Source organism: Hippocampus comes, unplaced genomic scaffold, assembly GCF_001891065.2.
Source record: "Hippocampus comes isolate QL1 unplaced genomic scaffold, H_comes_QL1_v1.1 scaffold237, whole genome shotgun sequence".
Classification (NCBI taxonomy): domain Eukaryota; kingdom Metazoa; phylum Chordata; class Actinopteri; order Syngnathiformes; family Syngnathidae; genus Hippocampus; species Hippocampus comes.
The window spans coordinates 75,033-101,288 of record NW_017806159.1 but is presented as its reverse complement, the minus strand read 5'-3'; the positions used below and the strand labels follow the sequence as shown (position 1 = coordinate 101,288).

The window sequence follows — 26,256 nt, the reverse complement described above, 5'->3', positions numbered from 1 at the left end:
ATGCTACAGTTCTCCTATCGGTGCAACTCAATAAATTAAGAGCAGGGATTCAGAACTGGTGAGCTGTGAGATCCTCAGGTATGCCCTTGGCAAATTTCACCCAATTGGCTCACAAAATATTTACAACAAATTCTCTTAGTACATCGATCTATGCCAATGATGTATAGTGACAAGCAGACTCATTGATTTATGTGAAAATTAACCCATTCAGTACTAGCCAATTCTAGACCAAGTCTGAAAAGACGTTTAAAAAAGTCTTTGGGAGTGAATGAGTTAAGATTGAATCATCATTATTCATTGTATACAGAGTACTTTTTGTGACATTTCTGTTCGGGAGTGTGCTCTGGGATTTTTTTTTTCCGAATGTGTAAACTATGTACCAGGGCTCAATAAGTGTTGGGAAAAATAATTCAATTCAAAAAGTGAAACTATTTACAAAATATTCACTTTGTGTCTCATTAATGAATGAGTAACAACTTTAGAAATGAACTATCGAAATAAATAGGATTTTGCATAATATATGATTTATTGAGATGCACCTGTATACTCCAGCCTCTATTTTGCTGCAGACCTCTGCTTTGTTACTTCCTGCAGTCTCCTCCTGAATAAAACACAGGAGACCTTTGTTCATTTTGTGTCTTTCCGAGCGATGACTTCAAAGGGACATTTTTTTTCCCCCCTGGACTGTATTTTTGAAGGGGGAAGACTAAACAAGGCAGCAGGTACTGCGCAGTGGAAATGCGGAATAGTCGACAGCGAAGGAACCCTGACAGGGTGAAATCAAAGAAATAAACATTTCTATGTCATTGCAATCAAACACACAGCGTTTTATATACAAATGCTTTTGACTTCCTTCTTAAAGGAAAAATTTCACTCGTCTGAACTTGCCGACAGGATCGCTATCTGAACTTGCGGCATTTTCTAACCCCACTGCAACCCCCACGTTGGGCAGAATGTACAAGAAGTTGTTTTTACGAAATGCACCTGAGCGACCACGAAAGCGCGCGGCCAAGTTAGAGCAGCTAAAAAGCCGACCAGTCGACTATTGGCGGGTTACAAGCAATTTTAACTACATACATTTCTATACATGTATTGACCACCGCTCCTCCTGCTGGGATCATTTGGTATTGCCATAAGGTGCTTAAGGGAAAATTCACTTGAACAAAAAAAACAACAAAAGCCAAAGGGGGAAAAAAAAAACATCATGGGAACGAGCAAGAAAATGAAAACGTTAACTGTCAATGGACACTGTACAACTTCACGGGACAAATACGGACGTATTTACACATTTCTCTCTCAGTCCTGGTTCCGATTCCATTTGCGGCGGCCATCTTCAGCAAATTAATTCCAAAACCCCTCCCCACCTTAATGCGGTGTTGGCCATTTTAGTGCTAGTGCAATTGTGCGCTGATCTCCCCCTTGGAAAAATTTCCAGCAGCCGTGCGGCGACAAAGAATCCCGATGAGCTCTGTAGATGGCCAAGGCTTGTCCGAGTCGCGGGCAAACATTTTGGAGTATATTTAGAGACTCCGGGGTCCACCTTAGTAGTTGTTGTCGTCGTCATCCTCCCCCTACCAGGTGGGCATCATATCCGGGAACCAAACCCGGCCGAGGTGCTTGGAGACCTCCCAGTGGATCTCGTCCAGGGAATATTTGTGATCAGGGATGAGCACCTCCTCCATGATGGAAAGCTGCGACAGGCGTCGTCCACACATCTTGACGAACTCCACGAAGGCGCTGCAGGACACCTCGCATTCTCCCAGGCCGATGGCTGACAGCTGCGTGCAGCGCTTGGCGATGCGGATCAGTTCCTCGTCCAGCGGTCGCAGGCCGTTGGCGCACACCACCAACTCCACCAGGCGGGGGCAGTGCAGGCCCACGCGGCCCAGCACCTCCTTACTGACGGAGCGACCGAAGTAAAGATGCGTGACGGGGATCTCGTCGTTGAAGAAGGGCCCAAACTCGTCCTCGTACAGGAAGAAGTACATGACCAGGTTGAACTTGGGCGAGTGCCGCACCATGGCGTCCCAGCTGCTCTTCTTGATGCTGTGGAAGTGCTGGCCCGGGTTCTCGCTCACCACGTCGATGCGCAGGTGCTCCAGGTGCACGTGCTTCTCCGAGGACAGAGCCAATAGGAGCTCGTCACTCAGCAGGTGGTAGTTCAACGCCAGCTCACGCAGCCCGTGGCACTGGTCCGCCACGCACAGGATCCCTGAAAAAAACAATAAAAAAACAAGTCTTCTATTAGCGTATTTTCCGCACTAAAAGGCGCACTGGATTGTGAGGCGCACCTTCAATGAATGGCCTATTTTGTAATTTTTTTCATATATTGGACGCACTGGATTATAAAACACAATCCACAATGCATCCACTAGATGGCGCTACGCTCCTTCCGTTCGACTCGAGAGGCATTCCATGACAAATTTACAAGAGAGCCTGTGTGAAAGGGGCTTGAGTTGCGGCTTTGACATTCCTAGCAAAGGCAGAACATTTGCCTGGGTGAATAAAACCAGGCAGTTGGGCTCCGGTCGCGTACCTGCCGGCGAGACGTGAGGGCAGCTGCTCATCTTGAGCAGCTTGAGCGTGTCGCTGTTGTTGGCCACCAACACCTTCAGCGACGGGTCGTCCACCGGCGTGTCGTCGATCTTCAGCGACGACAGCGACTTGGAGTTGACGAACACCACCGTCAGCGCTGAGATGAAGTGAGACTGGATGGATGAACCCCCGCCCCCAAAATATTATTAGAAATTTTTTTTTTTAATGAATAATTCCTGGCTCCAAAAACTAAACCAAAACCTTGATGATGTTTGAAATTGATAAGAGTGTGACAAACTGGAAGTCAGCACACAAGTAAAGGTACATTTCTGGGTCAGGATGGGCTGAAGCCAATTCAAAAACATTCTTCCTTCTGTAGAGCTCAAAACAAACTTCTTTCATAACAGTAGACGATGGATGTTGACGCATTTATGATACCTTTGGGACCTCCATGAAACTGGGCCTGGCTGTTGAGATGAGCCCCAAGGTCTTGAGTGAGCAGTTCACCAACTGTGAAAGAATGTCACATGCCGCCTCTGCAGACTCAGTGCTGCTGTCCACCTGGCAAATACCATGTAAAACAAGAGGTGTTAAAACCCAGATCTGTTTTTTTTTTTTTCCTTTTAGGCCTCATAAATATTTTAACCCGTGCTCAGGATTGGCGCTCGTACCTTGAAGCTGACATATTGCAAGTGGTTGGAGTGCCTCTTGATTATCTGCTTGATCAAGTCCGGGTGTGTGGCTTTCAAGTAAGAGCTGGCCGGCTGGTTGAGCTCAAATTCAAAGCAGCGCCATAGCTCGGGCATGTGGAATGCCTGGTTCCAACCGCGGCACACCTGCGAGGCGAAGGCCCGGTCCAGCAGAGGGAGGTACTGGAAGATGTGCAGCAAAAGCTCCTGGGGCAGACGAGCCCAGTTGGCATCTAGTGAAGCGCCTGCCTCCAATAACGGGCTCGACTGTTTCTGAATTTTCTTGCGAGCCTCGGGTGGACTCATACTGGGGGAGCCACTGCCCTCCTCCTTGGGGCCTTTTATCCTCTTCATCCTGAAACATGACAGGTTCATGTCAACAAAGCTGGCCACAATTGCAAATTCATCAAAACAGGGCATGCTATGAAAAACAGGAGTTGGGGAGAACAAAGCTGTCCTCTATTTCATCCAAGTGAAAGGTGACTGAGGGCATCCAGACAATGGAGAGTTGTTGCAAAGCTTGACTTGGTTCTTTTTTCCACCGGAAAGGGCTAGACTAAAATTGACATGAGTGTTTATTGTAATCATTGATAGACATGTGTCATGAAATACGAATTGTTGTCAATTTCACCCACAGACTAAGAGCAGCCAGAATAACGCAGTGTTGCAGCAAAGTAGAGTCTATAGAGCATAACATTGCATGTGAGCATGCGTGTTTACCGTTGGCATTCCTAGCCATTTATTATTAAATGCAAATTTAAGTCATTTTTATCCAAAAGGAACCGTACCCAGAGCTGCAAAAGCAACAAATTAAGATTACGTAGCATGCATTTATTTTTGACATTTCTAGCCAGGTTTTGATGCAAATTAATGGCAGTTTTATTTCTTCTAAGAGGAAATACGACTTGACGTAGTCTATCTTCAAATATTAAAACCCAATATATAGAACGTGAGATAAAGTTCCGGCCTCCCTATGTGGAGTTTGCAGTTCTCCCACCGGGCCTGTGTGGGTTTTCTCCAGGTACTCGGGTTTCCTCCCACATTCCAAAAACATGCATGGCAGGCTGATTGAAAATTCTAAATTGTCCCAAGGGGTGAGGGTGAGGGTGAGCATGGATGGTTGTTTGTCTGTGTGTGCCCTGCGATTAGCTGGCAACCAGTTCAGGGTGTACCCTGCCTACTACCCGAAGACAGCTGGGATGGGCTCCAGCACCCCACGCGACCCTTGTAAGGATAAGTGGATCGGAAAATGGATGGATGAGATAAAGTGATCTTGAAAATCAAGTGAAAATTCATACGGTACGAAGTTCAAACAACGCTTGTACAAAATTTCAGTTTTCACTTATCGAAACAAATAAGTGTGGGAGACGACGCTTTCAATTGACGTATACGAGAGCTAACGGCAAGTTTGCAAGCGTAATGACAACGCAGTGGTAATTTTGACGAAAAATTGTAGGCTTCTTGTCACGAGGCTGTCCACGGGTCATGTTAGCACACTAAACAGCCAAGAGTTAAACTAATTCACCGTAGTGTTGTTAATTCAAGCATATAAATGCGTTGTAGCAGAATTCCCGCGACGCTTACCCACCTTGTTTACACTCAGCTAGCTTGCTAGCAGGAAAATCTGACAACCGAGATGACAGCTCAGCCTGGGCCCACGCTGGAAAAGATCATTCGGGCCAGGAAAATAACAAGCATCGGAGCTCAATCGTAGGCCCTTTCCCAAGCGGTAAAAACGTAATTAAGCGAAGTTTAAGAGCAAGAAGGTGCCACAGTAGCGCCTCGGTTTCAGTTGACCTACTTCCCTCGCTAACAGGAGTTCAAGCTCTGCCCCCCTGAGCCTGAAATGGCGAAGTGTTGTTTTCAAAGTCGCGCTGCATTGTGGGATTAAAAGCAAAATGGTGGCCAGCTCAACACGCGCGATTACGAGTCGCTTATTTCGTAAAAGTCACGCCTACTTTTGAAATTTTATGTGCTTGTATACTTATAACATTACATATAAAGCAAATACAGCCATTACATATATATATATATATATATATATATATATATTACATTTATTACATTTTAATTTACTTCTCAAATCCTTATAAACAATGACCTAAGAGCACATATTTGGGCCCGCAGTGTTATACTCAACTCCATCCACTACAGATGTTACAGAGCAGAGTCACAACTTTTAAGTTTTTATATATATATATATATATATATATATATATCAGCTGATGTTTTCCCACAAAAATGACCCATTTTTGTGACCGCAGTCTTAATCAGATGTTCAGCTGTTATCGGGCCCACTAAGGTTTGTTGTTACGTTTGTATTGCAAAAAAGATTTGGTAAATAAATAGGATGTAAATTCGCCATAATTCCTCCACATCCTCAGTAACAAAAAAAAAAAACAAAACAGATGTGACAATTAGAAGAGCAGGGCCGTTGACTGTATAAAAATGTACAGTGGCTTTATTGACATACATTCCAAAGACTTTTTTTTCTTTTTTCTTTTTTAACAGCTGCAAAACAGGAGGCACGCCCAGTATTGCACTTCATTCAAAGTTCTGGCTCAAAACATAACCCAGAATATATCAAAGAAAAGTGAAGTGAAAAGTAGCAACTTTCGGAATACAGCTAATTTGAATAGTAGCATTATATACAAGATTAGATAAATCGTACACTATTTTCCTTCTAAACAATGTTCTTATAACAGTCTTACCTGACAAACTTTTTGTATGCACTTGACAGTTGGAGAATACTGTACATGATTACGAAAAGTGTTTTACATACAACATTTTAAATGTATAATAACTGAGAAGCTGGAAATACGGCCTGTTCCTTTTTTTTTCTCTTAAATAATTCAGATGATTTTATTTTCATCTGGGTGACCAGGAGGGGCGCAACATGGAGAGAAGCCGAGGGAATACGACGGCCACATGCAAACACGCCACAGGTTATTTTCTTCTTTATGTATACATTTTTTTCATCGTTGTTCGTCTTTTCCGCACAGGTATCCTAAAGGATCCAAAACGGAGCCTGGATACTGACCGGGTTGGCAGAACAGCAGACCTCAGGGCTCTCGACTAGCCCGAGAATCTGCATACGTTTCCTGCAGGGAGGAGCCAAGCTTCACATGCTGAATGCGCTTCAGCAGCCAACCAGCCAGCCAACAGGCCAGAAATCACAGTGGACAATATCAGTTCCCAATGGTGGAACTCTTGGTTAAAAGGTGTGTGCGTTCCTGCACACGCCGCAGCCCAAAGCAAACTCCTCCCCCGTAGGTGGGTGGACGACATGCAGGGGACATTCGGTTCCCTCCAGCTGCTTGCCTTTGGGTCCTGTGACAAAGATGAGCAGAGGGTTTCAACCTCAAATATAAAAAAAATAATCATAATAATCTACGATATTTCGAGGTTACAAATGCCAGGCGGTGTAAGAATATGTTGTGACGCGGCACAAGAAAGCACGCTCATTTACCACCGTACTTCCTGTTTTTCATTCGTTTTAGATTTGCGGCCTCAAAGTGTTTTTCATCCAAGTATTCACTGTAATGATGACGTTTCAAAGGTATGAGGGGGCATATCATGCAACAGACTAGTTTGTGTAGCAGCATCGGACTATGTTTTCACGGGTTACAAGAAGGCACGCTCAGCTACTGCCACACATACTGATTTTCATTTGATTTATTTACATTTGTGGCCGAGAAATGTTTGCCAATTAATATAATGTGAAGGTTAGTGGCAGACTTTGGCAGGTTCTGACTGATGGACAAATTCGAGTTACGTCGCCGCCAGAGGAAAACAATTGAAGACCCCCTGTTGTTAAACTGGAATCTTTGCACTCAACCTCCAATTCCAAGTTTGCCACTGAAATAGAAATGATCGGCTCCACTGTCAAAATTTTTTTTCAACCGCTTGTCCTCAGTTTGGGGTGACTCGACTTTAGAGGTCCCGCAGTTTTTCTGAACATCACAAGAAGAACAGTTCCTGTGTACCCGCGGGGCAATGCGGCAATTCCTCTTTGGGGACGCTGGTCATCCTCTGGAAGTCGTCGTGGCAGGCGTTGCAGAAGTGCGTGGTGCCGAAGCAGAAGAACACGGCCACTGAGCAGCAGTAGCGACATTTGTACTCCAGGAAGTCCGTGCCATGCTTGGAGCACATCTGGGGGGAAGGACATCGACAACACACCTCAGCATCGTCAACATCTCCACAAACCTAAAGCAACACCGACTGTTGCATAAAATAAAATCACAACACAAACTATTGTTAAATGAAAATAAATAGGTTCCAAAATGATTCAATGAAACTTTTAACTGTCTCATAATTTGCTGCAAAAAAACTAAGCATAAAACAGGATTGCTTTTGATTCCTACAAATCACAAAGTATCCGGGCTGCCAAAATTCCCTATGGGAAGTTTTGGGGGAAATGGTTGACCCTTTGAAATAGTTTTCAGAATGACTTTAGTGACAACTTCATTAAAATGAAAAGGGATTCTTTCATTTTTGTTCCGTGCACACAAAATATCCCCACTAAAAGTTATGCTATGGCAATCATTTGTTTACAACATGACATACAGCGCCACATTTGGGTCGTGGTGTCGGTATCGTATGTCTACCTGAGCCCTGGAGACATCAGAGCATGCTCCACAAATTAGCTCGCTGGGGTCATAGTCGTCGCCTTGCCCCGCCTCGGCGTCGCAGCGGGCCTCTCCTCCGAAATAGGCCTGAAAAGAAACACATTAGCTCAAACGGCCACCGTTTAAACACTGTTTGGTTTAAAGGGGTACCTTCTTGCACTTGTAGCAGACGTAGTAGGCGTATCTGTTCATGGCAAAGCCCGCCGGGTCGTTGTGGAAGCGTGCGCCCGGCGTGGTTATGGCCTCGCTCTTGTGCAGACCCTCATACTCCAGCCTCATCAACGCCTTCCTCCTCACGTCCTCATAGAGCTCCTTGATGGGGTCTAGCAGGTCCTTGATCACCGAGTGGTTGATCTTATTCTAAAGGACAAAACGTGCGAAAAGGTGGTTTCAGCAAACAAAAGGCTCATAGGAGTGTAGGATTAAATGTCGCCTCTTTGTTACAGAAGAAAATCCGCTCAGGTCAGCTCACCTTGCAAATTGGACACAACATGAAGCCGAATGTGATGCGGGGCCCAAGCCAGCGGTTCTCCAGAACACGCCGGGTGCACTGAAGGTGGAACACATGAGTGCACTCGAGCTGGAGATAATAAAAAAAAAAAAAAAAAAAAAAGAAATTATGGTAATTCAGGTTTTTTTTTTTTAATATAATATCCTAAACTTCACTCTTCATTGAGTTTCTTCAAATACAGTCCAGTGGTGCTTTTTTCCTTTCTTTTTAGCACAACTGCAGTAAGTGTGTTTATTACAGAGGAGGCCTTATTTGTATAGAAGTAAATTGTTATCTTAATACCTTAATTGCCAAGGTCATTTCAGACGTACTGTTACCAAATCAATTAAAAAATAAAATAAAATAGGAAGCAAGTATAATTATTACACTTTCATTCTGTGATTTCCTCGATGGAATCTATGGTGGGATGACATACCTGTACAGCGGGGGCAGCAGAGAGCGCCTCAGTGAAGCAGATCATGCACATGTCGTCCGCGTCTTGCTTCAAGCAGCCCGTATTCTTGTCGCAGCCGTGCAAGCACGGGAGGCACGACTCCTCGTTCTTGACTCCGCCACACGGGTGCCCGCATGGGTGCGTCTTGCTGCATGCCAGCTTGGAGTATTCCTGCGGGAGGAAAAAGGAAATGAGAAGCGAAAAAAAAAATCACGTTTTTTTTCTTGATATAAATTAAGATCCCTGAAGGAGAGGAACAAGGTCCCACATATATCCTTTGGTAAGCATGCTGGCTTTGAGACACGAGATCAATCTTAAAACCAGTCAATGTGAACTGGGTACAAGATGCAGCGACAAAGCAAAAACTTCCTTTATTTCAGTAATTCAACGAAAAATGTTAAAGTAATATATTATCGAGATTCACTACACAGAATGAAATAGTGCATGGGTTTACATTCTATAATTTTGAGGATTAAACTATCTTTCAAACATCTCATAGTTATTACAAATCAGATCACAAAGTGTTTTGTTTTTTTGAAATTGGGACAAAAGATAAATTTGTGTGTTAATATAATGATAATAATAATAATATTGTGTCCATGATCCTCCACATGGGAAGGTTGGGAGGAATCCCCTCTGATTGGATAACCAGGGTATCCGTTGGGAAAAGTCGGCACGGGGAATGCTGGAGCTGTAGGCACATTTATGGAACCTTTTAAGTTTTTTTGAAATTACAAAAACAATACCATGTGATGTTCCACAGTATAAATAGGATTTGTACTGCCCCCCCCCAAAAAAAAATCTACTCTAGGTTAAAGACAACTCTACATTGTCCATAGGTGTGAATGTGAATGGTTGTTTGTGTTTATGTGCCCTACAAGTACAATAGAAAATGGAGGGATTGGTACAGAATGGAAACTGTAAAGTAAGAATAAGTTCTTAGGAAGCAACTTTGAGTGGCATTCCTAAATTACAATGATCAACAATTTTTTACGAAATGCTTTTTAATTTTTTTTTTTTTTTGCACTGATTCTTAAATTGCCCTGTTTTTTTTCTTTCTCTAGAACATCAGGTTTTAATGTTAATATAATGATAATAATAATAATAATAATAATAATAATAATAATAATAATAATAAAGTAGAACAATATTTAACTATGTTAGCAGTACATTACACTTTATGTCAAATGAAAGTGGAATAAACGAAATAAAAATGTCAGAAATGGGGCGGAACAAATATGTCACATAGCTTTCAGGAAGAAAAGGAGAGGGATGCTGCTCTATGCTGTCACCAAGAGATTCTATTTTAATCTCGAAGATGGTTTACCTGACAGTCGGGGTCAGAGCAGACGCTTCCAACCGCCGACAGCTCGGTTCCATTCCTTGTTCCGCAGAACCTGCATGCATCTGAGCTGCTCGACGCAGGCTTACCTAAAAAGCATGTCCGGGAGGGTTAGAGGGAAAAGTGTCTCTTCTGCGTGTTGCGTGTAGCGCGTCAGTTTACCTGTGTGTTCTCTGAACTCCACCATGGCCTTCATCGTTTTGGAGTCGGCCAGTGCCATGAGCCAGAAAAGCTTGGTCCTCCCGCAGCCTTCGTGGAGGTCCACCTTGATGGCCTCTTCTTCCTCCTTGAACACCTGACAATCGCCATCGTAAAAGCAATGAACAAACACCAACTCTCGTGTAATAATGGTACACATACAAAAAAAAAAGTTGCAAAATGCTGACCTGTCTCTGGTGAGAGCGCGTGCGTCGGTGCAGGTGGAGGAAGCGGTCGCAGTCAGTGCACAGGTTGCCACACATGTTGCAGAGGATGATGGCTGCCGTCTCGCCATCATCGTGGTTGTCGCACATTGGCTGTGAAGAGACCCCCCCCAAAAAGATTTCTAAAGATTGTTGCTCAGTTATTCCACATTCCTTTGTTTTGGGGTGATCATCTCATGTCTTACAGTCAACAGTTACTTATTGCATCCGAGATTGAAGATGGGTTCTTCTATGAATATGGAGACAATCTATCATATGTTAGGTTTGCTGCATTTCATTTGTCTATTTAGACCCATTTATATCCAATATCTTTTATTGCGACTACTGGGAATGGTAATAAATTGTGAAATAAATGCATCTGTCTCATTTGTCCTAAAACAAAACATGAATGATTCATTTCAAGGCTTTTCTGAACGACATTTTGTCTGAGTAAAATTTTCGCTTCTATTACAGATTATGGTCCAGATCCATAGCAAAAGGTGTACAGTATCTATTCTTTCTTTTCACATTAATAGTACTAGCATTTTTTTCCTTTTCATTTCTAGCTCTTACCATCTGCTTCTGCTGTCCATCTTTGCCCATCCATCGACCAGATGACAGCCTGTCCACATGATCTTGGTCCAGCACACACAGGGAAGCTAGAGCCAGCCACAGCTAGCAGAAGCATGAGAAAAAAAACACGAGACATTAATACCACAGAAGAAGAAGTCTTGAAGCCGAGTTAAACAGCATACCCTGGTGGTGGCAATGCAGCGCACAGGCGAACGATGCTCCTCCTCCATTTTGGTGAGAGCTATGATAGTCTCAGCGATTGCGTTTTTCGTGACTCGTGACCATGCGTCCGAAAGGTGACCCTGTAAACGAGAATCGTGGTCACCTTATAGGGTTGCATTGGTGGCATACGAGTGCACACGATTAAAAAGGATGGTGCTTACTGCTGCCATGTCTTTGACCAATTTGATGATGATCTCTGCAATCTGAGGAGGAGTGGAGCCTTTCATCCACCAGTGACTCTCCCCTCGCCGGATGTAGCTGCACACAAATACAAATGAACATTCACCTGCTGTTTGTCAATCTTTCTCCCAGAGGGAGCCAACCCACCTGGAGTTAAAGATCATTGGCAGAGTGACAGTGGTCACCCCTTTGCCGGCAGCCATGCCGGCAGTGCCAGAGATGGTGGTCCCTTTGGCCTTCAACTGCACGGTGAGCGCTTTGGCAATGCAGCCCAAGAACATGTCCAGGATGCCCATCTTGTTCCAGTCGCCCTTCTCCGTGGAGTGGATGATGTCGCTGATGTCCGCCGGCGGCAGAGACTTCACCCCGATGATGCTGGCGAGTCGCACTGGCGTCACCTCCGGAAGGACCCGTCGCAGCAACGACGTCACCTGGGATGAAGTGCGCACATACACCGCATGGAATGTTACCGTGGGAATGCTGAAATGCTAACGTGGATTTATCATTTGACTGTTGTCCTGCTAGTGTTGTATTGAGAAGAATAATTGATGTAAACAGTGTTTAATCAAAGAATGGTTTCTCTAAATTCTTACATAACTCAGTCACAACAAAAGGGGAAGTCAAGTCAAACATTTGCTTGACAGTAATATGGTCTAAACTCTGTATTCTGATTAATATTGTGCTTGTTCATCACGAACTAAGAAGAAAAATCCACCTGTTTTTATCCAATTCAGTGAACCGTCATTTTGCCGCTGACTGAAAATAACATCACAGGGCCTAAGGGGTCACCTTGCGACTGTCACATGACCAAACCCAGAAAACAGCTGAGCGGTGATGGTCGTTACCTAAACTCTTGAATGCCCTGCACACATACTTTTAAGCTTATGCGGGTCTCCTAAATATTATTTTATATTCATTCTAACTGTCAAGCCGCCCAGAGGTTTCGCAATAGTGTGGACGTAGGTCATCTTTAGGCCAGCGTTTCAAAACCTTTCGTGAGGAAAACTGAGAAATTGGTTAACAAGCTATGAAAAGGAATCCGTTCAGTGGACAACAAGCACTCTTAGCACTGTACAAAAAATTACACTCTTTTTTTTTCTCCACACATTATTGTTCAGCCTCGCTCACCTGTCTCTGGACGCGTGGCGAGGCCGTGTGCAGCAATGAGAACAGGTCCTGCATGAGCGTCAGCTGCTGCGCCAGATACTGGCGCCCCACGTTGGAGCCGCTCAGCGCCAGCACCATGGACAGCAGCTCAAAGCAGTAGGCGTCCGAGGAGGCGTCGTCGTCACTCGGCTGCGAGTTGGCATTCTCCTTACTGGAGATCGCGTGCTCCCATTCCTCTCTCACACGCGTCGCCTCCATGCGGATGGCCTGGACGATGTGTGCGCACACCTGTCAAGAAAAACAAATACACAATGTCTTTTGCGGTGGAACTTAATCTTGTGCTGATCGCGTCTTGAACCTGACCTGTTTCTGCAGGTTGGTAAGTTTGCTCCGACTGAAAATGATTCCGACCATGTGCTCTTTGAGGTCTGCGTCTGATGGTACCTATTAAAAAAAAAACAATAAATAAAGTGAAGCGTCACAAAAAATGTTGAAAAGTATACTGTTGAACTTTTCAGCGCAGACCTTTTCCTCTCCTTCTGGAGACGAAAGGAGATTTTTCTCCTCCTGCTCTGGGGTTGGCTCTGCATCTCCACAAATTAGCTTCCCAAACACCTGGGTGTACACAAAAAAGATGTCGTGATGAAACACTTACATCATAGGCAGTATTGCAGTTGTGATTTTCATATTTCTTACAAACAAATCTTGAACCTTGGCTGTGACTCAGCAAAAATCTGAATTTTCTTTACACATGTAATGGTGTGTATTTATGTTTACCTGTGAGGTGATGAGGCGAAACACACGCAGCGTTTCACCCTCGCAATTTTTCTGCTGCGCCATGCTGGCTGAGATCTGCCCAGCGATCTTGATGCTGTCGCCCTCCTTCCAGCCCAGCACCTTCACTTGCCGCACTCTCAATGTGTTCTCGGGCCCTTTCAGCTCCACCTTAATCACGTGATGATCTCCCCCGGGGAGCTCGCTCGTCACCCAACCCATGTGACGTGAGTCTAGGTCAACCTAAGATGGAAAAAGGTGGACGTTGAGGGGGCTCTCTGTGAACACCCGCCTAACTGGCTATTAAGTACACACGTTTTCTCACTGTCTCACCTGCTTAATCCTGCAAAGGTCTTCTATCGCCTTTCCACACAGGAAGGTCACCGAGGTCACTTTGTTCTATGAATTCGGTGGGGAAAAAAAAATGAAGCTGAAAAGGAAACATCCCAGGTCTGTTGAATGAACAATGGTGTCTCTTACCCCAAGGTCCCTGGAGTTGTCTACATGAACAGACACATTGGAGGCATTGATGCCTTTCACACAGCTGATGGTGACGCTCTTGGTTTTGTTTTTATCTTCGTCCCCGGACTCCCAGAAGGTCTCAGTGGAGCCGTCCGTCAGGCTGCCAATCATGGCGGGACGACTGGATGTCTTGATGTCCACCACGCTGGTCAGGTCTTTCAGGCAGGTGACCAAGCAGAGATCCTATCAAGCGACGACGCATTAGAGTCAGCGGACGTTGCGAATATTCCATCAGCGGTACTCGAGTGTTGGGTTTCTTGCCTGGCTAATGGCTTCGTAGCCTGACTGAACGCTGATGTTGAAGCTTTCCTCGCTGTCGCCGTCATCCGACTTAGAGAGTATGTTGTTGATGTGGTGAAAGACGTTGCTCTGGTGTAGGAACTGGTGGTCGGACTGCTTGAACTTGAGACTCCAGCACCTACAAGAGTGAGATACATCCTTTCAAAGCTACAAAAAACTTAAAACTAGTACGAAAAAAAAAAAAAAATATGGAGGTATGATACCTTAGCGCCATTTGCTGAAGCGAGCTTCCACTAGGAAGTGACATCATGAGGTCGGAGATGGTCTGGAGGAGGCGGTGGAAAGTGTGGGGGAGCGGGTGGGCCGCCTCCCCTGCGATAACTATGTCGGACAGAGGGTGCTCACAAACGCCGAGGTCTCGTTCCTGTGAGGTGTGATGATGACACACGGTGAGAAAATGCAGACGCCCTCAAACAAAAGCAATACTTTTTAACAGCTCGACACCTGTTCAAGGTTTTCTTTGATGCCCTTGGTTTCGTCATCTTCCTCGTCTTCTGGTTCAAAAGGCGATGGAGTTAGAGACGCTACAAAATGCCACAGGATGTCATGCAGAGAAGTGGTCTGGATCACATTGCACAGGAGCCAGTTGAATGCCTGATGGGACACCAAGAACACATTAGTGCTTCCATTACCATATAGAAATGAGCAAAGTTGGATGAGTTTGGCATGGAAGAATTTACCTGTAATCGAGTCAGCACCGTGTGGTAACATACATTTTTTGTGCTAATTCATCAACTTTGAAGCAAATCAGATATCGTTGGATGCCCAGCAATCAAAATAAGGCATTACCTTATTATTGTATTTTTGCAAATAGCTGCTTCAGGATTTTTATTTTCTCAAGTGCAGATCAGGGGACGTTTCTATTAGACTTCAAGTATCTGCAGTAGAGTTTGAGTTCAATAGTTTTAGCAGTTTCTATATCTGCAAAGGGGGAGACCAGCTCCATATTATTTTACTGTAGGAATCATAACCAGGTGTCCTCATATTTTGAGATTAAAATTAAAACTAAATAAAACTGGCGATTGAAGAAATAACTGCCGTACCTCCATGGCAAACACCCGGCATGCGGACTTCCTCAGTGCATGCCTCATGGCCACCTCCAGGCCCTCCAGATCGTGATGCTGGATGACAAATGCCAGCACGGGCCACTGGAAGTTCCTCTCGCCTTTGCTGAGGGAGCCGTGGGCGGATATCAACCTGGACAGTTCAGGAGAAGGGTGGCGCAACAGGGAAGAACCCACCTCTGTAAAGAGGACGGGAAAAAGGGTCAGAAGACATGATGCTCGCACAACAAATGCAAATGCTCAACACGTCGAGTTGAATTACCCGCATCACCGCTGTGGACCCTGCGTCTGGGAACGGCTTTGACTCTGGCCGGAGAGGGTGAGTGTTGCTTGTCGTACTCTGAGGCAACGACGGAGTAAGACCTCTGGAAAACAGTGCGCTTGGCTGTGTCGCTGTCTGTGATCGGGCTGGTCTCGAGGCTGAAAGATGACACATGATAGACGGGATATAATTAGCCTATATTATTGACAAAAGTTATGAGAAGTCATTTTCTACAGTACTTGTTGACATGAGGGTTGCGGATGAAATGGGTCATCACCCAATGGCAAGGCACATATGAACAAACAAAAACAAAAAAAACATTCACACTCACAATCATACGATTTTGTCTTTTCAATGAATCTAAATGATATGCTTTAGTCATGTGGGGGGGAAAAACCCACACAAACATGGGGAGAAACTCCACAAAGAGAGCCGGAGCCAAACCTCAGAATGCCCCCGTGGCAGATGTGCCAACCACTGGTGTGCCTAGTGTGTGACAATCAGTTAGAAAAGAAAGAGGGTGTCTGGACACTTTGATGAAAAGAGTTCTGAAATCCCTGCCATTGGTTGGCAACTGGTTCAAGGTGTCCCCCACTGGGATAGGCTTCAGCACCCCCCGCGACCCTTGTGGGGATAAAGCGGATCGGGAAATGGATGGATGGATGAAGTTATGAAACAGCCCACTTGTATGTCGCAAATTCAAGTGTTTTGGAGATCATAATTTGTGTTGCAGACAAACGATAAAAGCGACGTATCGTGTCTTTGCGTGGACTGTGGTACAACAACAAAAAAATTAAACAAACATTTTACAACTGAACTATTTGAGGTTGGGTGTAAGACGTGTTTACCTGGGAGGCATTGACTTCATGTTGCTCTCCGGTTCTTCAAAAACATTCGGGCAGGCGTCGGGGGTAACCGAAATGTAGGGCGCAGGAACCGACGTGGATCGCAAATACCTCATCTCATCTTGGAAGAGATTGTCGTCTTGGTAGGCGCCAAAGTTCTCCGTGTGTTGCCTTGAAGATGAACGTGAAATTATTGTCACGCATGCACTTGAGCTCTATTCTTGAAGTTGGCTTGCTACCTGGCGAGTGTCTGTAGGTAGAGGCAGCTCATTTTATTGGGAAGCTCGGCCGACACGCCCTCCTTGAGGCTTGGAAGCAGCTGGGAATGAAGCGGCCGGGGAGGGTGGTGGCACAGTATGCTGGGCTCAGCGGCGCTGCTGAGTGACAGCAGGAACAAAGCGTTGGCCCGGATCACTTGGTGGGCCTCCATGGTAGGCAGGGCTCTCGGGGTCTTCACCTGTAGTGGCTTCTTCCTGGACTGCTTCACCTGGCAAGGAATAGATAATGGAGTAAATCAGGGAAAATAACAAGCAGAAGTACATTCAGTGGACAATTCGAGGGAAATGTGGGACACGAGAGAATTCAATATTCTTTAATCTATCTAACAATTAATTAAACTAATTAATCTAACATTTATCCATTTCAATTGACCACTCCAGGATGGAGTCAGCTGGGACAGCCCGAGTTTAACCTAGATGAGCTTTTTCAATTACGTCGTGCAGGTTATCGCTCACATTAATGAATTTCTTAATGCCCGCAAAGAACCAGAGGGTGAAGAGCGTGAAGACCGATGTCCAATTTGGCTGTCCCGAGTTCCGTTGCTGCCCACAGAATCCGCAACCAAATTAGCGGAGAAGAAAATCGATGGAGGGTGCAGCAAATGCTGGTGTCCAATACAAAGGTAAACAGTACGAGATACCTTCTCCCTGGCTGCAGTCTGCTTCTCTCTCAGGTACTTCTCCCTGCAGCGATCGCACACTAGATACCAGGTGCTGCCTCCAATGCCTCCATCGCCACAGTTGCCAGCCCAGCCACCGCAGAAGTGACCGATGCTGTTGTATCCTTGTCCCCCAGCATAGCGGCCACAACCTGAAGAACGGATGAGATGGTTATTCCTTGCAGGGATGAGTCACTTTCCCTGCCAACGCTATGATTACAGATTCTCTCCTTACCTGGGTGAGCCTGTCTCATGTGGTAGGTGACGGGGTAAGGATGAGATTCCCCACACAGCTCACAGATGGTGTCCTTCTCCGGTCCGCCCATTGCCAGCTGCGCCATCTCTCCAAATAGATTGCCCCTCGGCCGCACGTCAGCTTTTTCCCGCTTCTTCTTCTCCTTCTTGGCCTTTTTGCTGTCCTTTTCGTTCTCCTTCTTCTTGAGGATGGCGCTCGACCCCGGACTGGGGAAGATCATGTTCTGAGTCGCGGCCTTGATGGTGGCCAAGGATATATCCTCCCAGAATGCGACCAAGTGCTGCAGCGTCAAAGGCAGGATGGATTTTGCTCTCATGGAGGGATGGGACGATATCTCAAAGGAAACGGCGTCCCCTTTGCCGTCCTCGCACTTTTCTGGCAATGGTGGTTCCTTCAACATGGAGAGAACCTTGTTTTTGTTGATGCTGCCCATTTTGGAGATGTCCGGACCATGCGGAGCAATGTTAAACATGTTAAGTGCGGAAGAAATCTCAAGGGAGTGGCGGTTCTTCAGCTTGCTTTCCTTCTCCTCGGCGCCCTGGCCTCCGAGGGAGCTGCGTATGGGCGCGTGCTCTTTGGTTAAATCCGGGTTGAATTTGAGGAAGGATGAACAGGCCATGGCGTCGTGGACAATACCTTCATGCCACAGGAACGCTGCAAAGACCGCCCGGGAGCATTCCGCCACAGATGGGGACATGGCCTGCTTGGCAGGCTCGCATATCCTCTGCGTGCTCTCACCTTTAAAGAGCGGTCCGGATTTGTCCTTCTTTGGCCGGGCGTGCCGACTGGAGGTTTTGCGGCTGACTTTGGGCGAAGAGCGACTCTCCAGCTCCTCCTTGACTGGTGCCTTGCCGATGCTAAAGTGCACCTTGCACGAGGCCTCCTCAGAGTCCTGCACCTCCACATTTTCATCATTTGCATCCTCGTTTGAAAGTAGAGTGCTTGAGGAACACACCTCCACAACCTCGCTGTGCAGGTTTTCTTGGGTCACATGGGGGGAAGGAACACGGTTCTCTGTGTTACCGACAACGTCTTGGTTTGGATCTTTGGGAGACAGTTTTGGTTTAGGGGAGGTAGATCTGCCTCTTAAGGGCTCTGTCAGAGGAATCTTCTTCTTCCTAAGGGTGTCTGGGTCCAGAGTGTAAGAATCGGACTTGGATCTCTCTCGGGGAGGTTCGAGCCGGGCTTTGGATGACGGGCTAACTTTCGGGATGTTCTTGTCGTGGTGTGTTGAAGAGGAATGCTGGGAGGAGGTGCTGGAAGGACTGGACCTGCCAGAAGAGGACACTCCTTTTTGTTTAGGCGAGGAGGAGCGGGAGCCGGCATTGGGAGACTCAGACCTATGTCCTGACGTTCTGATGTCGGACTTGAGGGCCTGCAGAGTGTTGTGATTCGGCGAATGAGAACGGCTGTGAGAGTCAGAGCGCAGTTTGGCCGTATCGGAGCGCAGTATGAGGGCGTCGCTGGCTGAGAGCGAGCCGTCCTGACCCGTCTTGACTCTGCCATGTTCCGACATGCGACTCCCTCGACTTTCTTGCTTGAGAGAACGGTTCTCCAGGCGGTGTTTGGAGGCCGGGGACATGGACCGTGCACCGGGCATCAGGTTCCCTCGCTCACCTAAATGTCAATAATTCAGTTAGATGAAAACAGACAACTACAGAGAAACCGTCCTACACATTTAAAGGGGATATATGATGCTCATTCTCAGATTCATTTTGAATGGATGTGATTTTCTCTGCATATTTTACAAGCTTTAAATGACAAATCAATTTTCTGCTGCCTATTTTGATAGCAATTACATCTAATCATGTGCGCTGTGGAAAGAAAGAGCCCGTTGTGAATACTAAGCAGTGTATGTGAAGTCAGTCAAAGTATGACGTTTCCAGATCAAAGACAATAACGTTACTGGAAGTCAACAGCCTCTTAAACAAAGAGATTTAAGAACAAAAAAAAAAATGTTGGATATTCCTTTGCTGTTCACACAAAACCGAGCGAAGGTTTGCGGTATTGCCACAACTGTGGGCTTTCACACACTGACACAGTGTCCCGCAATTGGATAATTCGATGACATCAGACAAAGTGTCCAATGCGAGGAGTAGAATACTTATCAGAAATTGAACATTTGGAGAGAGAAGTAGGCTAAGTGTCTGGTAACTTCACACTCGCCTGTAAAATGCGAAAAGTTGACCTGTGGCCTTGGTTTGAACAGAACAGTGACACAGAAAACAACGCCAGCTTTGACAAGCAGTTGAAAATGCGCTACTGTTTCTAGCTTGTCTTTTTTTGAAGCATGATGACTCCACTGTGTGACTCTGGAATATGAGCATTGTAAGACGATATGACTGAGAATTATGGTGAACATGATAAATCCCCTTCAATTCATTTAGCTACAACAAAACACGCCGACATCTGACAAAAAAAAAAAAGATGCTTTAAACCGATATGAAAGGTCAAAACAAAGGTGAATGAGCACATGAGTATGTATTGAGTGTAACATTTAGTCAAGACCTCGTTTTTTAAGGGTGACGGGTGGCGAGAACCGATCAGAAAATGTTAATGACAAGCTTATAAAATACAAGCACAGAAAACTCGCTTTATACCCAACCTCTGTTCAGTCTGAGGGAGGGCATGCGTGATTTGACTACCCACCCTTTTGCCTCAGAGCAAGAGATGAGAGAGCAGTGGCATGCCCGGCCGCGGCCACGCCGCTTTTGCGTGCACGCTCGCGAGAAGCAAGGCTGCGTGGTGAATCATCTACAGCGGAAAACAATTGGCAAGGTAAACAAACAAGGCATGAAATGCAAGGACACCAACAGAGCCAGAAAACAAGAGAGGGAGAGACAGCTCGAGAAAGCACATAAGAGGAAATGGGTTCAATTAAAGATTGTGAAATTGAAAGAGGCAATGCATTAAAGTGTTCTTAGGAGAAGCTGACAGAGAAATTAGTTGTGGCAGGAGAAGCATGACACAAAAAAAAAATGTCGGACAAGAAGAGAGCTGCTAATTTGGGTTAGGTCCAATGCCCATTTCACACTGACAGCTCTATAATTGTATTAAAACCTGAAGAAGAAAAAAAAAATCGGCTTAAGGAGGTCATCGGAGACAATGAAGTATTTTTGTGAGCAAGGGCGCAGACAATTCATGGCTGGTTGAGGCGGCTAATGAGAAGACCCAAAGAATGGAAATGAAGGAGAAGGAAAACTGATACAAATGTGGAAAAAAAGTCTCAACAATCAGAGCAAGCTAGAATAAGGTCACTCAGCCTCTTAAGTTAGCGCATGCCCGTGACAATTAAATTTAACAAGACATTTAGTCTACAATTGAGATTCAAATTCTTGTTTTAAAAAGGTGACGTCCATATTTCCTCACATTCACTCAACTGCAGAGAGTATTATTAGGTGTAAGATATACAAACTACAAACTGAGAGGCCTTCATTTGTACAACTGCATTTTATAATACACAATATCTTAAAGTTATTAATATATGTCCGCCATATTTATTGAGGCAAATACATATGACTATTAGTTTTAGTAAAGGTAACTACTACGACCTGTTTTTTTTCAGGGCCTTACAAAACATTCTGGGCGAATGAGGACAACAAGGGATATTTTATATATATATATATATATATATATATATATATACACACACACACACACACACACACACACACACACACACACACTTCCGCACAACTATTTTGATCAGGAGCTGACTAATCACTTGACACACTTACTCAGAAGCTGTGGTTGCGGCTGAGACAGTTGGGAGGGGGACTGTCCAAACACAAACGGACTGTGGACAAGGGAGGAGGAGGAGGAGGAGGAAGAAGAAGAAGAGGAGGAGGAGGAAGAGGAAGAGGAGGAGGAAGAGGAGGGGGGAGGTTGTGTGGCTTCCTCAAATATTGAGGAGGGAGTTGCTGAGACGAAGGGCCCAGACTGAATGGAATTCAGTATGGCGCTCAGCCGGTCACCTGCAAACACGGAGACAAAGGAGGTGGAGAAACTACAGCTTCGACTAAAGGGGACGACTGGGACAGGAAGGGACACCACAATTGGGGTTCAGCGTAGTTCAGTCTTCATTTTAAGTGTGATGTATGTATGGAGTGGTGTGGCCCAGCAAAACTACTGCAGGCTGACTGAAGAAAAACACACAGACACGATGCTTGGCGTTGCAGAGGTGGTGGGCATAGCTTACCTACAGAACAGTGAAACATGCATAAACAGATGAAAAAGCGACCGTCGAAAAATTGATTGGTGACATTTGAATGGAACTTGTGAAAATGCAAAATGAAAAAACGGGCTAACTCAAAAAATCTAGGGGAAAACAACTTCACGTGGATCTCTATTAAAAGGATTGTCGATGCAAAAAGCGGACAATTACATTTCATGACGACCAAGTGAGTTAATTGAGGTTTGAGGCGAGACTTGATTCGGTACACCTGCACCGTCTACTGAGATGCAATACAGGAGCTGCAATGGTTTTAGACAGCCATATTGTATACTGTTGGACATCCTCAATTTTTTTAAGAAACCAGAGTACATACTGTAAACATCACCTATGGCAACACCTGGAGTGAACATTGCTGCAATTGTCATAGCGATCAAACTGAAGACAGAGAAGTCACTTTTTTTTTTTTTAAGTTATATGAATACATCTCCGTTAGCATCATTCAAAACTCAGCACTAACATCTTTGGAAAAGAAGAGGTACTATCGGTGCAGGTGTACCTAAACTTTGAGGCGGGTGAGTGCTGTCGGAATATTAGCCATGGTAGAAGTCAAAATGTGTTACATCATGTGGGTGATGAAGCATAAGGGGTTGTTTGCGTTGCCAACTATTCCATCCTGAAGCTGACCTTTGTTGTTGGAGATTCCATAGTCAAAGCCCTGTGCTCCATTGGATGCTGCAGCCCTGTTGAAGGCCTGCACCGAGAAAGGGCTTGGCGGCGGGGTTTGGGCGCCATGCTCAAGCAGCGCTTGTTCTGCAAGAGCATATCCAGGAAGTGATTGCATTTGCTGTACAGTGATGATGATGATGATGATGGAGGGTGTGGCTTACCTTCATCATGGCGAAGGTACTGGTTTCCTCCGCGGTCTCTGGCCAGCGACCAGGCTTCTCCCTCGTCACTCTCGCAGAACTCCACGACGCTGTTTTTATCCAGCTGCACCCATGTGCCCTCTGAGTTGACCACCTGGTACACACATAACACTCTTCATCCAAACTCTCTCGCCAACACACCTTGTCTTAATTCTTATTTATTCAAATCCAAACATAGTCCGCATGAGAGTGGATGTAGCCTTTGGCACTGGTAGCAACAAGGTAAAAAGTGTATTCGGTTTAGTATGGTAGCGGCATTTCAAATGAAATGAAATAGTGGTGGTCCACAGAACATTTTCTAAAGGGAACATTTGTTTTGAAATAAAAAGAGATTGTTTTCGACTGAGAGGTTTCACTATATTTGGTATGTGGAGATGAATTGCATCCCCTTTTTCAAATACTGTATGGTTAAAATACCAACCCCAGTCACGGTAGGTACATCCACATTTTATACAGTCTATGCACACTTCATAATTTTTTTTTTTTTTTTTATCAATCCCAGTTTAACCACTGCACGAACTATGACACAAATCGGAGTAGAGCAGATCTTCAACATGCAACATGGAATGAATCAATTTAAATACACAATGCACAATATTGGAACACAAGGATTTGATCATTTTGTTGCTGTCAGCACGCCACACGATGGAACAAAACCAATGTGGCTCGAGCAAAACTTACTCGTGGAGAGGTTGCTTATTCAAAGTTAAATGCACTCAACTCCCTGAAACACTATATTATTTAGAGGAGGGGGGAAAACAGAACACAGATGGGAAGTATTAGTGAGTGCAAGCTGCACCTCCCGGGTCTGGACGGGCCATTCTAGTGCAGGTTAGTGAACAGCATGACACACCACAGCAGCCAAAACCAAAAAAGAGAAGGGGAGGATGACACTCCGTTGAGTCAGAGTGAAAGTTTCAAATGTTGACGTGCAAGAGATTTCTGCCGTAGCTCAATATGCTAACCTGAACAAAGTGGAAATTAGTAAGAAATCACACAGGCACAGTGCGAAAGATGAAGAGCACGTACCCACAAGACACCCGGGTGAGAGCGATTGTTCAGCATTAGTTTCAGGAGATTTGTTTGTGTGGGAATTCGCTTTATTTGATCAATGCAGTTCATTAGGAAACAGAAATCCCATCACCCCTACCCATCATTAAGACATTGCATTTGGGGTGGGTGCATACCTCGCCTATGGCCTTGACCATGTTGCCAAGTACTAACATTCCAATGGGGATACCCCTAAGGTTTGGGCAGCTTCTGATGTTGTGACCAGAGGGGCCGGTCTTCACTACCTTATAAAGCCCCGGTCCGCCGCCCTGCCCTGCCCCGCCCTGCACCCGAGCGGGAGCTTCGTGGGAAGGGCAGCTGCTCACCTCCTTTGTGGTGTCCTCCGTCTGGCCCCTGACCTCCTGCAAGAGTTAAGAGCGGGAATTAGGATGAGTGGGAAAGCACACCAAGTATGACTTCAAACCATACCGAATTCAATCCCTCGTCAAAGTAGAAGAATTGATGAAATAAACTCATTTGAGGCCATATCCTCTATGCTCACCGACTGCCGAATGGCTCTAAATACGTCCCTACTACATCTAAAAGACGGCTCAACAGCAACATTATTTCATATTAAGTGGTGAGAAAAAGGATCCACATCCTGAAGAGACTTGAAGTTGAAGTGCCAATCACAAACAGTTATTGTAATGACGGGCCAAGAGTTTTACAAAATGTTTTGCATTTGATGCGCCATGTGTGCATGGTGGGTGTGTCAGAAGTCTCGACAGGAGAATCGCTGCATCTTGAAAGTGCACAAGAAAGGCCCGTAAGGAATTGACTTGTCAGCGCGAATGGGAGAATCTGTCCCTCAAAGAGCAAGTGATGCTGCTTGAGAGTTATTTCATGCCATGAGCGACGGGCCCTATTCAATGTAGGATATCCATCCATTTTCTGTACTGCTTATCCTCCTTGGGTGGTGTGTGAGCTGGAGACAATCCTAGCTGACTTTGACAATTTCACTGACATGAAATGTAACTGTTGTATTTATTTCATACTTGCATCTTCGAATCTGCTCCTACTCACAAGGGTCGTGGTGGGCTAATTGAATTTTATTTTGAAATTCTCATTTTAATTAGCTGAAATGTTAAAAAAAAAAACAACATCGTAATTATTAGAAAAACGCATTGCTAGTCTGCATTTAAGTAAATAACAGCCATTAATTGAGGAAATACAATTTTCCAAAAGTTTACAGTGCACGTACTTGCAATTTTTTATCATAAACAATTTGGACAAAAGTATTGGGACACCTGGTGGGGGCTGCAACCAGTATCGGAGCAGTTGTCTTATACTCAACAGGATTGCTGTGTAAGGACGAACATGATGTCTGCTACGGGACAGTGGCCTCCTCGATTCTTTTCAGTATGAGACTGACATCAAAACAGGAGTTCAGAACATTCAGACAAATTCTCCCATTTTATTGCTATTAAAATCAACAAATTACTCATATTTTCCCATGAATGGGAAATGTAATCAAAAGTCCATGTTACCACATGCGCCGAGATTCAGAGGCAACTATCGCGCCTACTTAATTCATTAAGCGTGTCTCAATAATTTTGTCCGGTTGCGATTCCACAATAAGTGCACAGGAATTAGGCTATTCTTTCTCAAACTTGCACAGATTCAACTTGAAGGACTGACACATGATTGCTGCATGTCATTTTCATAAATACCGACAGGGGGCATGCTAGGACACAAACACGACTTGCTGTCAAACATGCATTCAACAGGTATCCAAGCCTCCTTCACATTCCATGCTATTAAAAAGAACACAAATCACTCCAGGACGCTCTGGACATTATGATCACCTTGGGCTGACAAAAAGATACAAAAGAAAACCGACATCCATGCAACTTTGACTCCACATCCGTTTGACACAAGTACAGAGACAGTGTGAGTAATAAATGAGATGCAATAGGTGGTGTGGGGGGGGGAGCAGGCAAGCTATTCAACCCTCTCTTTAATACCACTCACCTGTGGTGGGAATATAGTTAAAGGAGTCCACGACAAAAAGCCGATATCCCTGACTCCATGGCTAGCGTTAAAGACACTCTGAGCAACAAATCGTGAGACAGTCAAGACACATGGCAGAGAAAGGAGAGAAAATCAGGATGGGGCGCTGAAATCTTTTTTTTGGAAGAACGGTTTTCTCGCCGGTTTGGCTCATTCAGAGAATGCATAGAGACAGTAGAATTTGAAAAAGAAAGAATGGAAAGCACTTCCAAAAAAATTCCCCCACTTGGATGATACGGTGTGTCATGTTGTTCAGACAGAGAGACCTTGCACTGAAAGCATTGGGCGTCTCGAAATGCGACCCGATACAACGGTGGAACTGTGGAGGTGCAACTATCCCACTACTAAGCTTCATGACCATAAGGATCTCATTTTTCCTCTCCCATGCTACTCAAACAACTGAGGAGCAACACATTTATAGTGATGCTGGACATGGCATGGAGCAGCAAAAAAAGCAAGGAAAATAAAGAAATGGAAGAACCTTCATTGCGGCATGCCGTAATGCATTAGTGTTA

General features: G+C 45.1%; 2 protein-coding genes across 21 annotated transcripts in view; both read right to left on the bottom strand.

Moving 5' to 3' along the window:
* Window positions 1-198: 198 nt before the first annotated feature.
* fbxl3a (F-box and leucine-rich repeat protein 3a) lies at window positions 199-5,102 on the bottom strand. Its single transcript, XM_019895452.1, has 5 exons — window positions 4,813-5,102; window positions 3,207-3,579; window positions 2,974-3,096; window positions 2,537-2,708; window positions 199-2,212 (listed from the first exon to the last, which is right to left on the bottom strand). Exons 2-5 carry the CDS (start codon window positions 3,576-3,578, stop codon window positions 1,572-1,574), a joined length of 1,308 nt encoding a protein of 435 aa, XP_019751011.1. The 5' UTR covers window position 3,579; window positions 4,813-5,102; the 3' UTR covers window positions 199-1,571.
* A 552-nt stretch (window positions 5,103-5,654) lies between these two features.
* The window catches only part of mycbp2 (MYC binding protein 2), a 54,826-nt gene continuing 34,224 nt past the window's right edge, over window positions 5,655-26,256 (bottom strand). For 7 of the 20 annotated variants that reach the window (XM_019895413.1, XM_019895407.1, XM_019895406.1 and 4 more), the window contains 34 exons: window positions 25,703-25,780; window positions 23,869-24,093; window positions 22,643-22,775; window positions 22,440-22,565; window positions 21,319-21,555; window positions 20,231-20,335; window positions 17,561-19,198; window positions 17,308-17,477; window positions 16,628-16,875; window positions 16,392-16,559; window positions 15,544-15,701; window positions 15,261-15,460; window positions 14,662-14,811; window positions 14,421-14,581; window positions 14,179-14,335; window positions 13,876-14,100; window positions 13,729-13,794; window positions 13,399-13,638; window positions 13,147-13,236; window positions 12,985-13,065; window positions 12,643-12,909; window positions 11,662-11,945; window positions 11,496-11,592; window positions 11,295-11,414; window positions 11,113-11,214; window positions 10,525-10,653; window positions 10,301-10,433; window positions 10,124-10,227; window positions 8,779-8,967; window positions 8,325-8,432; window positions 8,003-8,212; window positions 7,832-7,939; window positions 7,211-7,376; window positions 5,655-6,554 (listed from right to left, as the gene is read on the bottom strand). In XM_019895413.1, the coding sequence (XP_019750972.1) occupies window positions 6,439-6,554; window positions 7,211-7,376; window positions 7,832-7,939; window positions 8,003-8,212; window positions 8,325-8,432; window positions 8,779-8,967; window positions 10,124-10,227; window positions 10,301-10,433; window positions 10,525-10,653; window positions 11,113-11,214; window positions 11,295-11,414; window positions 11,496-11,592; window positions 11,662-11,945; window positions 12,643-12,909; window positions 12,985-13,065; window positions 13,147-13,236; window positions 13,399-13,638; window positions 13,729-13,794; window positions 13,876-14,100; window positions 14,179-14,335; window positions 14,421-14,581; window positions 14,662-14,811; window positions 15,261-15,460; window positions 15,544-15,701; window positions 16,392-16,559; window positions 16,628-16,875; window positions 17,308-17,477; window positions 17,561-19,198; window positions 20,231-20,335; window positions 21,319-21,555; window positions 22,440-22,565; window positions 22,643-22,775; window positions 23,869-24,093; window positions 25,703-25,780 (6,789 nt within the window). In that variant the 3' untranslated portion in view covers window positions 5,655-6,438. The remainder of the gene's footprint in view (window positions 6,555-7,210; window positions 7,377-7,831; window positions 7,940-8,002; window positions 8,213-8,324; window positions 8,433-8,778; window positions 8,968-10,123; window positions 10,228-10,300; window positions 10,434-10,524; window positions 10,654-11,112; window positions 11,215-11,294; window positions 11,415-11,495; window positions 11,593-11,661; window positions 11,946-12,642; window positions 12,910-12,984; window positions 13,066-13,146; window positions 13,237-13,398; window positions 13,639-13,728; window positions 13,795-13,875; window positions 14,101-14,178; window positions 14,336-14,420; window positions 14,582-14,661; window positions 14,812-15,260; window positions 15,461-15,543; window positions 15,702-16,391; window positions 16,560-16,627; window positions 16,876-17,307; window positions 17,478-17,560; window positions 19,199-20,230; window positions 20,336-21,318; window positions 21,556-22,439; window positions 22,566-22,642; window positions 22,776-23,868; window positions 24,094-25,702; window positions 25,781-26,256) is intronic. The other 13 variants (XM_019895411.1, XM_019895412.1, XM_019895409.1 and 10 more) reach the window with 9 other exon arrangements.

Excerpts from the sequence above, each read along its gene's own strand:
- fbxl3a (XM_019895452.1), bottom strand. The coding sequence starts at position 3,578 with ATGAAGAGGATAAAAGGCCCCAAGGAGGAGGGCAGTGGCTCCCCCAGT. Across the intron at positions 2,709-2,973 it reads GTTTCATGGAGGTCCCAAAG|TCTCACTTCATCTCAGCGCT; the intron begins GTATCATAAATG and ends TCATCCATCCAG. Across the intron at positions 2,213-2,536 it reads CCCTCACGTCTCGCCGGCAG|GGATCCTGTGCGTGGCGGAC; the intron begins GTACGCGACCGG and ends TGTTTTTTTCAG.